The sequence below is a fragment of the Kryptolebias marmoratus genome, linkage group LG23, assembly GCF_001649575.2.
Source record: "Kryptolebias marmoratus isolate JLee-2015 linkage group LG23, ASM164957v2, whole genome shotgun sequence".
Lineage (NCBI taxonomy): Eukaryota > Metazoa > Chordata > Actinopteri > Cyprinodontiformes > Rivulidae > Kryptolebias > Kryptolebias marmoratus.
Genome location: NC_051452.1, coordinates 7,495,824 through 7,509,071, shown reverse-complemented (window position 1 = coordinate 7,509,071; position 13,248 = coordinate 7,495,824). Strand labels below are relative to the sequence as shown.

The following is a 13,248-nucleotide window of genomic DNA, read 5'->3' as shown; positions in this document are numbered from 1 at the left end:
TCTTCCCAGCAGCTCGTTTTTCCTTCATCCTGCACGCAGGTCAAAGGTCATCAGAGAAGCGACATATTTAACGTCTTGCATTTCATGTTAAAATAACTCCAAGTGGTTTAAGCAAGCACCATTTTATAAATCTTTATATTCGTGTCAATTTCACATTACAAGATTATTTACATCATTAGTCATCAAGTAATGGCTCACGGGCCACTTATGGTCCATTGGGGGTCTTTTTACAGCCCTTCAGGCGTTTAGTTTAATTAAAACTGCAGTTTTCCGGGTCAACTTTGCATTTGACGTTCCAGGAGTGTGATATTTGTCTTTGTCTGTGAGCAAAAAGTTTTTTTTTTTGTTATTTTTTTCTGTTTCCTGGTTTTCATCAATAATCAGCCTGAATTTAAATTAAAAACACTCAAACAAATGTCCTTCCAGCCAGGATCTTATTGTGCAACTGTGTTTTCATTTCTAATAACGTTAAATACAGCAGAAAATTTAAAATATTTAACATTTTAAAATAAATATATACCCTAAATATTGGAAATATAGCACGATATTAAAAAAACTGTTCACCAATTTATTATTCTTATTATTATAAATGTTATATTTTGTATTTTTTCTGCTTCTTCCTCTGTTTTTATTCTTATTTTTCTTATTATTTATATTTTTCTTGTTCATATATTCTCTACGTCACAGACTGGCCCTGCAGAGCTCGCTAATGAAAATGTTTCACATAAAACGGAGATTTGAACTTATTAGCAAACACAAATAGCAGCAGCAGCAAGCTGTAGCATTTCCTGTGCAGCCTTGGACACTTCCTGCAGGATTAATATACTAACTGTGTAAAATTAACAGGAATGTAAAGGTTTATAAAACAACATTTACATGAATTCCTGTGAATCTTTTCTGATTTTAGTTGCTTTAAGCTCATCAGTCCAGTCAGGTTCGAAGTGGGATCATTCAATAAGCTGTCTGCAGCAGGTAAGATATTTATTGTTCACTTCGGAGAATACCTCCAGCCTCAGACGCAGAAATTCTGCGGATTTGAAGGAAATATGCAGGAAGAAAACTCAACGCAGCTGTGCATAAATCAGCGATAAATAAACACTCTTACTTTTAATCAACGTTGTTGGCAATGTGCGAGCTTTTCTGAAAATCTATTCGGCTCTTTCGCCTTTTCCTGAGGAGAAAAAGGTGTGTGAAATGGTAATTAAAGCAGCACTCAGATGTGTGATTTTCCTCCCTACAAGAAGAAAAAAAAGAGGCTTACATGGAAGGCATGTAATGGCACATAAAACCAAGTTAATGGTGAAACATACTGTACATCATTAATTCTGCTTTATAGCTCTGATATGGCATCTGGCACCAGTTTTTCTCCCTCCACGTGCATAAACCGAGCACGTTGTTTCACCATCTCTGGCCAAGTTTGTTTTTTTTTTATGGTTTTTGATTATCTAAGTTCTGTTCCTGAACTCTTGCAGGAATGAGCTGCAAGCGAGTAAAAACGCTGTTGTTCCTGTTGTTGGTTCTGGCTGATGCCACTGTGAAAGTAACGATCCTTAAAAAAAAAAAAGTCAGCGTTGAAAAATCCATGAGTCATAACAACTGCATGCTATGAACTCGTGTCACCAGCTTTTATGTTTTTTCGGGGGGGGGGGTGAAATGGGTACTCTCTCCTCGATGCTGAAAAGATTCCATCAGCGTGTGTTCCTGTAGGAAGGAGAGGTGGTGGACTGCACAGCTGGGTGGAAATCAAAAACTCCACATCAGACAAACGAAGCAGCTAATAACCTCTCTGCAGGGGTGTAAGAAGGAATTCTGGGTTCTGGAAGTCTCACCCCACCCCCATTATGATATCAATTTGTGTGCCTTCAGGCTCACTTTGTCCCACATTTTTCCTTTCAGCATGCTTTCTGATATTTGATACGCTTCCCAAAAGCCGAGAGGGCGCAGGTGATCAAGTTCGGACTGAACGGGGAGGAAGCTCGGATGCAGACATCTGGCCCGATTTGACTCCCCACCAAACATTTCCAGGTTCCTCTGGTAAGTCAGGAGCTCTGCAGCTGCGCCGTGCACGACACCGAGAGATCTGTTGTTTTGCTGAACGCCAGAGTCGACCAAATTCTTGGATGGTGGGCCTCCTCGTGTAAAAGCTGCAGTCACGCAGTGCTCTGTAAGGGCCGGTGGGCTGCCAGACTGTGGTCCGTGACATCGGGTCCACAGAAGAAAGACAAATGATTAGATTATAGTGTTGTTCTCTGTTGGCTGTGTTGTTTTTTGCATGAGGGAATCAACAGATTCAAAATGTGGTAAAAGATTCTGTCAAAATGCAACATTTCTCACAGGTTTACGCACCAACGCTGACCAATATTTTCCCCAAAAGTGTCTCACGCGAGTCCCCAAAAGCCCCGTAGTGAACCTTTTGAAAGTTATGATGTCTTCTAAGCTCCTCGGGCGATTTGGAAGCTGTGGTTTGTGAATATTTTCTGCGAGCCATTAAAGCTGGAGGACAGATCGAATATTACACTCAGCTCTGACTGCGTGCAACTCTTTAAACACAGCAAGCAACACAACAACCTCCACGGTTGCTATAAAGCTGAATCATAAATCCAAAAGTGAACATTACAGCCTTCGTAAAAGCCGAATTTATTGCGGGGCTGTTGCAGCTTGTGGACCTACTATGACGGCAATTAAGTTTATATAAATGGATATTTTTATTTTATAACAAAACATAGGACCAGTCACTTCAGTCTGCTGTTTTATTGGTGGATTAATGAGGCCCGGCGACTGAATTTCATCGGTAAAATAGAAAATGTGGAATCGCGCAGGAACACGAACGTTGTTCGGTTGAGAAAACAGCACCTGGCTGAGCAAACGGTGGTAGAGGTTTAATATCGTCTTCTGTTACGTAGTGTTCTTTCACATCGGTGTCTTGTGTTTGAGAAAGTCCAGGCAAGACCAGGCCCTCATTTTGGCTAACCATTATCCTTTCCTGGGCGAAGACTTCTGCCTCTTCCTCTGTGCTTCGTGACTCTCAGAAACTGAAATAAGGACCACTGACAGGACAGGACGACACACGGATGATAAATAACATGTGACCCGAGCTGCAGAAGGATCTGCTGTGCAAAGTAAGGGAAAAGATTGATGTTTGATACTGACACCATCCAGCCATCCCAGTAACTAAAGTAGCAGAAAATCAAAGTTTTCTGACAGGTATGTCTTCAAAAACAATCCTTTATCTTTGAATTTCTTTTTGAAATCGACCATCTCTCTCTGCCGGCTGCCGCAGCGCCGGGAAATCCCTTCGTATAAGACAATGTTTGGCCTTACTGAGAAGCTCGGGGTTCAACTTTTTAAATATATGTCTGGAACTGCTGATGACAACACTCCCGATGAATAAAAATCGAGTTTAGTTGTTGCCAGGTGAATGGCCAAATTTCACCAAACTACAGCTCATTTTGGAGCTTTTGAGACGGAGTTAATTCAACTATATAAACACTGATTTCTGTGGTATTTTTGGTCCCGCTGCAGAGGAACCAAAGAGCTGCATGTGGCCCCGGAGCCACAGTTTGCAAACCCCTGGACTATACATGTTTGTGCTCAGGGACCTGAGTTGTTTTAGTCTGATTTTAATTCGACCAATTAAGAAGCTCCAAAGCACTAATAACCAAAAACTACTGTTTCCTTTAACTCCCAATTTGTAATTGCTCTCATAAGAAATAAACATAAGCAGTTATTTAAATAATCTGTTATCTGATTTGGATGTTGACTTTCTTTCCCCTGATGGAGAGTTATGAAATCTTTGGTTCTCCAGTCTGGAGGGTAGAACGGTAGTCCCGGAGCTCAGGTTTCATCTGAGGGGCCTCCTCTCCTTGAATGGGAGGAGGTGGAGGAGGTGCAGCAGGAGGAGGAGGAGGAGGAGGAGGCTACAGGAACCAAACTTCTCCTTTTGTCCCCTCTGCTTCGGGACCCCCCGACACTCGGGGTCAGCGCGGCCTGGATGGGTTCACAGCCACGGCGGCTCGGGCTCGGACTGGGACGCCAATGAGAGCGCGCGCGCGCTAATTAGAAAAACCTGGTGGAGCAATTAAGCGCGAGGGGAGAAGTGAGGCGGCGCGTGCGCGCGGAGCGGAGCGCACACGGTGAGAGCCTGGCACCCGGAGAAGTCAGCCCGTCCCGCCGCTGAGGTCGAGGACGAAGAAGAAGGAGGGAAAAAAATAAAATAGAATAAAAGTTTGAATTCATCGAGTTTGTTCCGCGCGAGGAGTTGTGGAGCTGCGCGTGCCGGAGAGCGGTGGGTCCTGTTCAGTTCAGTTTGGATCCACTTGGAAAGTTGCTCCAGACTTTAATAACCAGGTTCCGTTTGAAGTCGCTGAAGTTTCCGACAGTTTCCAGGTAATTTGCTTCTAATTAATCCTCCTTTTCAGTTTTGAAAACATGGCTTTAGCTTCTCTAAGTCGGTGGATAATCCTCCCTCCTCCAGGGAAGGTTGGCAGCACTTTGTTTTCCTCCAGGAATGCCACAATTTCCAAAACATTTCGGTCTGACTCAGCAAAGCTCCTTCGGACTCGGTTTAAGCCTCCTCTGATGGCTGATTTGAAGCAGCAGAGGACAGGAGTTGTATCTGGGGGGGGGGTGAGTTCCCCCAGCTGACCCCCCCAGAGGTGACATTTTAAAGCTCCATTCTGGTGGATTCCCAGTGCCCTCCTGTCTGCTCCATGAACCCGAACATCCCAGGCTCTCTGGTTTTGGTTAGGCAGGAATGTTCTGCTGTGTCCAGATCCTTGTGCCCAAAATTCTCCAACCGCCCCCCCTTCTTTTTCTCAATCTCCTCCTGAAGCCATTAAATGTGAGCTGCACAGAAGAAAATAAACCAGAGTTAAAATGTTTGCACTCACCTGAGCCGGCGTTGTTGGGTGATGAGCTGTTTGTGTGAAAGTGTGGCCATTTTTTTAGGGTTCCACGTCAGATATCCTTTAATAAAAACCAAACAAGTCATATCTTCCTGCCTCCTCCTCCTCCTCATCAGGATTCAGGTGCTGCAGGGGACGGGGAAACGTCAAAAACGTGCCGATGAAGTAGGTATTTGACCGACTCGTGGATGAGAGGCAGCTGCAGATCGGTGTCGCTGAGTTCAGGAAGGCAGCAAAAACCCGGCTTTAAGGTGGGGTTGCCTATCACCCGCCACCGCTCAGACCAGCTCCAGACGAACAGCTTCTGTTGAGGAATGGGGTTCCATTGGGAGCGACTCTCGGCTACTACCACACTGAAACCTGTCCGGACTCTAAGCTTCGCCAACTGGTGCAAGAGTTATTTTGCTAGCAAACAAATGCAGGCAATTGTGATGTATAACTTTTATGAAGCTAAATTTTTGGCTTTTTTTGTGTTCCTCCTCCAATCAGAGATAATTGGCAGTAAAAAGGATTTGGCTCCAAGATTGTTTCCTCTAAATGCTGCTTCTGATGTTAATTAATTGTGTTTTTTAGCCATAAAGGCTGATTGTAGGACAGGTCTTCATGGAGATTAAAAGCAGGAAAGTTTCAGGCTGAGGTTTAAAGGGACAAACCTCTACACCAGGGGTGGGCAACCCTGGTCCTGGAGGGCCACCATCCTGCACGTTTTCCTTGTTTCTCTGCTCCAACACACCTGATTCATGGTTAAATTCCCTCTTCATGTTCTGCAGAAGCCTGTTAATCACCCATTGATTCAAATCAGGTGTGTTAGAGCAGAGGAACAAGGAAAACCTGCAGGATAGTGGCCCTCCAGGACCAGGACTGGAGACCCCTGTTCTACCCCGTTAAAGGTTTTTAAATCCCCCGTCAGCATCAGACTGGAGACGGGTTTTAAAGGGCGCCTCCACGCGCTGCAGCTGTGCTTGTTTCCGTCTCCTTCAGGGTCACGGAGGTGCTCTGTTTGCACAAAACGAGCTCAAAGGTTCCCACAAGCGGAGGAACCGGTGTTTGTCTCCGAGTTAATGACACAACGACTCTGCAGCGCATGAATCTGGGGAATTTGTAACCGTTTATGACAGACTGGTCATAAACGGTTACTCCAAGCGTATAATTTCCAGTCTTGATGTTTTCGTTGCTCTCATGACGACTTCTTTCTTTCTGTTTTTTTTTTTTTTTTTTTTTTTTTTTTTTTTTTTCCTTCTTTCTTTTTTGGTGAAAATTTATCCAGTTGGCAAGTCTGGTTCAGACGAGTTGGTCTGACTGGTTCATGTCGAATGAACCTGGAAGATTTTTATTTTTTAACCTAAACGTTTGGATCAAACAGGTGAATCAGAGCTGATAGACGGGAGTAAAAACTGTTCCCTGTGTTTTTTTGTTTTGAAGTTGATAATTTTAAAGAAAAACTAGTCTCCGAGTCGGACCTTTTTTCTCTTATAAACCATGTTTTTGCCTCTGTTAGCAAAATATCTCATGAACCGCTGGATGAATTTTACTCAAACTCTCAGGAAATGATCACCGGCTGTACCTCTGTGATTCATCAAAATCTGAAGTCTGTCCATTTCAATATGGCCGCCACAGCTAGTCCAAACTGGCTCTGACTATCTGTTTTTAACGATGTGGTAGTAGCTGCGAGTTGGTCTTATTGTTGGGTGTGATTACGGTTTCAGATCGGTTTCTTCATCGGCTGCTGGAGCTTTTTAATTTGAAGTGATTTTCTTCTTTTGCTCGGCTTGTAATTTCAGTGCTGGATTTTATGTGTGGCGTTTAATTTCCGTGAACTTGGCCCGACTGTAAACGCCGGTGTCGCCGGCCCGAGTTCAGCTTCGAAATTATTAGCGTTTTATAAAAGGACCGGCGCTGCTGTTGTGAATCTTGGCCACGCTGACGGTGATTTTAATGGTATCATTTCAGGTAGTGAGGTGGTAAATAAATTCCTCAGCGTATTTCTTGTTTTATTCCAATAATCCCTGCAGTCCAAACCCACAGCAGGTCTCCTGGCCGCTCCCCGCCTGCCGCCACTTTGATTTATCGTGAAGCCGCTCGGGCTTGGAGGGCCGGGGAGCCGTGGAAATGTAGGTTTAACCAAACCGCTACCAGATATTCTGCGCTCCTACTGACGAAATTAATTCACATTTGTTTAAAGTTAAAAACCAATATCTGCATGTGTGAAGAAAACAGCGGTTGGCTTCATTTCTTTGTTTTTTTTCCTGAGAGTTGGACTTCTTTCATCTGCTCTTTAAAGATCTTTATTTTTTCAAATCATTGTGGTAGTTTGACACTTTTTGGGTTCTTTATTGGCCCAATTAGGAGTATTTCAGTAATGGTAAAGGCTTATAAAGCTCACTGACGAGAAGTCAGGAACAAATTGTTTTCCCCAATTATTCTTGTGGTCTGTAAAATGGGAGGCGGGGGAGAAAAACATTCATTAGTTTCCTGGTCTCAAAATGTGCCATTTGGTCTAACAAGCTTCAACTTTTTAGGGGCAGAAACACAAACCGGTTGAGACGGTTAAGAGATGGAAATGTCTTGAATTTCTGACCCTCTTCAGATTCAAAATGTTTTGTAGAAAAATGTGAAAATGAGTTTTCTAAAACCTCACGGCTTCACAGGGAGCGTCTATGAATTTGCTGGACCTCAGACAGTTATATTCGCATCATCTGATGGGTTTTAATGAAACTTGGAGAAAGTGATCGCTGTCTGCAACTAATTAACTTTTGGAGTCAAAATGGCCACCGCAGCTAATCGACCGTAGCAGATGCAAAAATGAGCTAAAACTGAAATTTGGTGTGGCGGTTGATTCATCCCCAACATGTACTCCCTGTGCTAAAATGTCACTGAAGGTATTAAAAACCTGAAGGTGTGAGACGGCAGAGCTGAGAGGTGACGGTGCCGTTCTGTGGCTCGATCATGGAGGGAGGAGGGTATCATTTAGGATTGGAAACGATTATTCATCCAGTTTGGAAATGTTTGATCTGCTTCCAAATTGGGTTTTTTGCCCTGAATGTTGGAGTCGCAGCTCCTTCTGGAAGGGTAAAAAGACATGAGTTTTACTCTTCTGACAAAAAAGAATGCATATATTGAGTTAATTTCATATTTCTGTGTGAATATATTTTCTAAAAGTCTTTTTGTACATTTTTAACTTGTGGTCTGATCTGAGTTCATCCCGCCTTGAGACATTTCGCCTTTGTTGTGAAACCAGTGGTGACCCCTGCAGGGGAAAAATGTTTCTAAATCTTATTTTTAATTGTTTACTGTTTAAATCAAACCTTTACCTAATTGCTCCTTGCTGTCTCAGATCTGATTTAGCGCTCCAGCGTCCTCGGCACCATGAGTTGGAGTTTCCTGACGCGTCTGCTGGACGAGATCTCGAACCACTCCACCTTCGTGGGGAAGATCTGGCTCACGGTTCTCATCATCTTCCGCATCGTGCTGACGGCTGTCGGCGGCGAGACCATCTACTACGATGAGCAGAGCAAATTCGTCTGCAACACGCAGCAGCCCGGGTGCGAGAACGTCTGCTACGACAAGTTTGCGCCGCTCTCGCACGTCCGATTCTGGATCTTCCAGGTGAGTTGCGCCGTCAACTGAACGAACGCTCCGTCGAAGTCCGAACGCCTCGCTGAGGGTGACGCTGGTTTTCCTCCCCAGGTGATCATGATCACCACCCCGACCATCATGTATCTCGGCTTTGCTATGCACAAGATCGCCCGCATGGACGACTCTGAGTACCGGCCCGTCGCAAGCAAGAAGAGGAGGATGCCCATCGTCAGCCGCGGGGCCGTGCGGGACTACGAAGAAGCGGAAGATAACGGAGAGGAAGACCCGATGATCGCCGAGGAGATCGAACCAGACAAGCCAGAAAAACCAGACAAAAGTAAGACGTTATTATATTAGTTTGGAGGGGATTCAGGTTTTCAGTTAAAAACACCAAACTGTACTTCTGTTCTGTAGCTGAAGATGTTTTGGTTTTAAGCTTTTATGCCGGATGAGTTATAGAAGTTATAACACTCGCTCCCCTCACAGTGGAGTCATCAGGGTCTTTGTAGGTTTGCTCTGTAGGTGTTAGAAAGCTGAAATCTGAGATCTCCTCCCCCAAATCTCAACCCATCTGGCTGCTGTCCAACGTGAACATTTTAGTCCTCCAGTTGTCCCTTCATCGTTGAGGTGTAGGAGCTCAGTCCTGTCCTGAAGAGCTGCCCTCCTGTGTTGAGTCATGCGTCTGTGGAGAAGCCGTTTAAAGACGTCTGACCTGCAGACGTCACGCCGCTCAGTTCGGGTGTTCTGTCCTCAGGATGGACCAGAGAGGATCGGTCTCAGTCCTGTCGGGTTTGAAATGGACCAACATTTGTGTTCGTCATTCCTTCTGTTGCAAACTCAGGTTTTTCGATCATATTTTTTTCATTCATTTCTTTTCCTTACTCGTCATCTGTGGCGTAGAGGGTTTTTCCTTTTTTATTATCTTTTCCTCAGTGACTCGACTAAAGCCCAGTTAGGAAATCCACATGTCTGGAGAGCCTTCTTTGACGGGTTTGTTCCTTTGGGGACGTGTTCAGTCCTGGTGGTGTAAAGTTCTGATGTTGTTGGTGACTCAAACAGGAGGGACTGATCTTGTGTGGGTCGGTTTGAGGCTTCCATCTCTTTCCATGAGGACCAAACGGTCCAAAAAAACAAAAAAAAAAAAGGCAGCTTTCTGTCGTTGACATCCTCTCTGGTGAACTTCCTTAGCTTGGACGATACTTGGGTCAAAATCTAATCTGATCTTAATAAAAATACTTCTCTCCCTGATATAAAACGTAAAGGATGTCCTTTAAAATATTAAAGTATTGGCGATCCTGGTCCTGTATTTACTACTGCACTATCACAGATCACTACTGGGGAGAGGGATGTTTAGGTTTCTCTCGTAAAGCTGTTGCCTCATCATTCCAACCACAGATAAGCAGCAGAAAATAGATGATGTATCTGTTGAATAACCTGCAATTAGAAGGCCGAGAGCAGATTATTTAAAGGGTCAAAATTTGGTCAAATTTGTCTGAATCGACAGAAAAGTCCCTGAGCCTTAAAGTTTTTTTGTTTTTCAGTAAATGCTTCGTGAACACAACCGTTTATATTATCCAGAAATTTATAAAACTGTCAGGAGTTTTAGTAAAAAATTGGTTTGGTTGGTTTATAGAAAAGCAATCTTTGCATCTTTTTTTTTTTTTTTTTAGACTCTGGGATGAAGCACGATGGTCGTCGTCGGATCCTGCGCGACGGCCTGATGAAGGTCTACGTGTGTCAGCTGTTCTGGCGCTCCGCCTTCGAGATCGCCTTCCTCTTCGGCCAGTACATCCTCTACGGCTTCGAGGTGATCCCCTCCTACGTCTGCAGCCGGGCTCCGTGCCCGCACACAGTGGACTGCTTCGTGTCCCGCCCGACGGAGAAAACAATCTTCCTGCTGGTGATGTACGTCGTGTCCTTCCTCTGCCTCCTCCTCACCGTCCTGGAAATCATCCACCTGGGGGTTGGCGGCATCCGGGACACCTTCCGCAAGCGGGCCGCCCTCAACTCTCGCTCCCACCGCCTGCCGTCGGGTCGCTCCATCCCCACGGCCCCGCCCGGATACCACGCCACCATGAAGAAGGAGAAGCTGAAAGGAGACCTGAGGGACTTGCCGATGGGCGACTCCGGGCGAGAGAGCTTCGGGGACGAGGGCCCCTCGTCCCGGGAGCTGGAGCGGTTGAAGAGGCACCTGAAGATGGCGCAGCAGCACCTGGACCTGGCATACCAGGCGGATGAAGGAAGCCACTCGCGCAGCAGCAGCCCGGAGGTGAACACAGCTGCACAGACAGCTGCGGAGCAGAACCGCCTCAACTTCGCCCAGGAGAAGCAGGGAGAGTCGACCGAGAAAGGTAATGATGTCACCCCTCGGTGTCGTCCGGTTCAACAGATTCTGTGGCGTTGCCGCTTTTACACGAGTTTATTTGGACTCCCTTCAGTTAAACCAAACGTTAAAATAGCTTGCAGACCTAAATCATTCCTAAAATATTTAGAGTTGGCACTTTATAAATTCCTTTTTTATAAAGAAATGGAGAGCTGCAGCTGTCATTAATTTGCAAAAAACAACTGTTATAAAACAGCTTGAGAATTTATTAGAAAATGATGTATTGGTTGGAAGAAAGGAAAAAAAAAAACTCCTACAGATTTCAAGATAAGAACATACAATTGAATTTGAAATGGAAAACCTCAGATTGAAGCCGTAAATCTTCAGAGAAAGTTTGTTTGGAGACGGAGGATTTGGATCCTTCGTCTCTGAGGTGAGCTCTTCATGCTTCAGGTTCATCAGCTGCAGATAAACTTCGTGTTTAAAGTAAAATAAAATGAGGGAAGATGTCATGGTAATAAAAGGAAAGAGACCAACAAGTTGGAAGAGAGCTTGGGTCTTCATCCGTGGGTCAAACTGAGCTCTTCTGCCCTCCTGAAAGAAAATGACTGAATGAAAATATTACAGTTAAACCCGATTATTTACATGTTAAAAGCTCAAATAATGAGAAATCTTTACTTCAGTCACTAGTTTACATTAAGATTACAATTAATTTAAAATAAACTGGGAAAGGGAAGATGTGGCTTTTAATAAGTCACCTGACACCTTTGTGTGGCATCATGGGAAACCAGCAGATATCAGGGAAGCGCGTCGTCGGGTGAAATTTCCAGATGTCCGAAGGTTCATCTGTTCAAATAATTACACACAAGGCTGAACCCAAAGTATGAACGCCTCGGGGACGTCCTGTCTTCGTACCGCTCAGGACGGAGACGTGGACGGGTGTGCGTCAACCTCGAAATGATAAAAAAACAAAAGAGCTGGTGCTGAAGCTGGAGCAACACGAGCCGAGAGGAAGAAGCTTAAAACAGATTACAGTTTGTAAACGCACACGGGGACAAAGACCTCGACTCTGGAGACATGTCCTGTGGTCTGATCAATGTCCAAACATCATCCTAACTGAAGTACGGCGAGCTGTCGTCATAAAACACGACTCAGGAGGAACCCGAAACATCTGATCTGAGTCAGACAGCCTAAAGTTTAAACCCAACGATACCAAATACTCAGACAATGGATGGAAACTTGTGACTCTGATGGAAGTAATAAAAAGATTCTCATTATTTGGGCTTCTGACATGTGGGTACGTACTCGATACAAACAAAGCAATCTTATCTGCATACTTTACTCAACAAATCTGAGCATAAATGTGGACTAACACATCAAAACTGTTGGACTTCTCGGTCTCAAACAGCTCTTCCATAGCCGTCTTCAAAGATGACCTATTTTCAGTCACTTCGGCTGTTTGTTTTTTCTTTTTATTTTCTTTTTATTTCGTTTGTAGTGGTCAAACACTTGAAAAACAAATGGCGACTTACGACACCTGGCATGTGCACAACATCCTGAACAAACAACAACAGAAAAATAATGGGGGAGGCTTGCTAAACAGCTAGATATTGAGCATTTTAACAAAATAATTTTGGACTTGTATGTAAACATCTGCTTTCTACTGTAGGGCATATAAATATTATACAAATATATTTTGGATAAATTTGAATTGTTTTCTAAATGTTCAGAGGGAATTCTCAAGTGTGTGGCAGTCATTTGATTCATCAAAACGACACATTTAACGAACGAGCGTTTAAAAAATAATAACCATGTGCTTCCTTCCTGCTCATTTTATTTTATATTTTTGGTTGATGCCACTTGTCTCCTTGTGGTAACAGTCTGCTCTCCTCCTGATGAAGTCGGTTTAGTTGTGACACAAAAATTAAACCTTTAATTTTGACCACAAAATAAATTTTTGCAGAAGCTCGGTATAGTCCCTTTTGTTTGTTAGAAAGCTTCACGTGCAATCGAAACGCGTTTGGAAGTTTAATTTTGGGTTTGGGACACTTTCTGACGCTCTTATCCGTGTTAAGGTTTTAAAAATCCAACCCTGAAATAAACATTCCCGTTTTTGTCCGTCTTGTTTTTCCCAGGAATGCGTGCCTGAGTGTGCCTCCTGCCTCAGACGGCCGTCCTTCCACTCCTACTGGCTTTAAAACACGATGTGGGGGGAGCACATATGAGAATGCAGTCAGACCACTGAGGGAGACCAGAACGTACGTGTGTGTGTGTGTGTGTGTGTGTGGACGAGCGATTTGTGCCTTTTTTCAAGATTCGGTGGTCGGCGAAAAACCAGTTGCTGACCGAGCCGTGTTGTGATTAAATGTTTGATCCGCACAACACTGGAACTTGAAATCCTGCCACATCTGGAGTTTCTGCTCCCCCCCCCCCCCCCCCTCCTCC

General features: G+C 44.4%; 1 protein-coding gene across 1 annotated transcript; it reads left to right on the top strand.

The window, feature by feature from the left end:
- The first annotated feature begins 3,929 nt into the window (after positions 1–3,929).
- On the top strand, positions 3,930–13,242 carry LOC108242182 (gap junction gamma-1 protein). The gene is made up of 5 exons (XM_017426864.3): positions 3,930–4,386; positions 8,239–8,510; positions 8,592–8,817; positions 10,151–10,831; positions 12,939–13,242. The coding sequence occupies exons 2-5, from the start codon at positions 8,271–8,273 to the stop codon at positions 12,950–12,952; spliced, it is 1,161 nt and encodes a 386-aa protein (XP_017282353.1). The 5' UTR covers positions 3,930–4,386; positions 8,239–8,270; the 3' UTR covers positions 12,953–13,242.
- The last annotated feature ends 6 nt before the right edge of the window (positions 13,243–13,248 follow it).

What these genes read in the sequence shown, in the direction of transcription:
- LOC108242182 (XM_017426864.3), top strand. Translation starts at nt 8,271, where the DNA reads ATGAGTTGGAGTTTCCTGACGCGTCTGCTGGACGAGATCTCGAACCAC. An exon ending in TCCGATTCTGGATCTTCCAG is followed by an intron (nt 8,511 to 8,591) that starts GTGAGTTGCGCC and finishes TTTCCTCCCCAG; the next exon opens with GTGATCATGATCACCACCCC. An exon ending in GCCAGAAAAACCAGACAAAA is followed by an intron (nt 8,818 to 10,150) that starts GTAAGACGTTAT and finishes TTTTTTTTTTAG; the next exon opens with ACTCTGGGATGAAGCACGAT.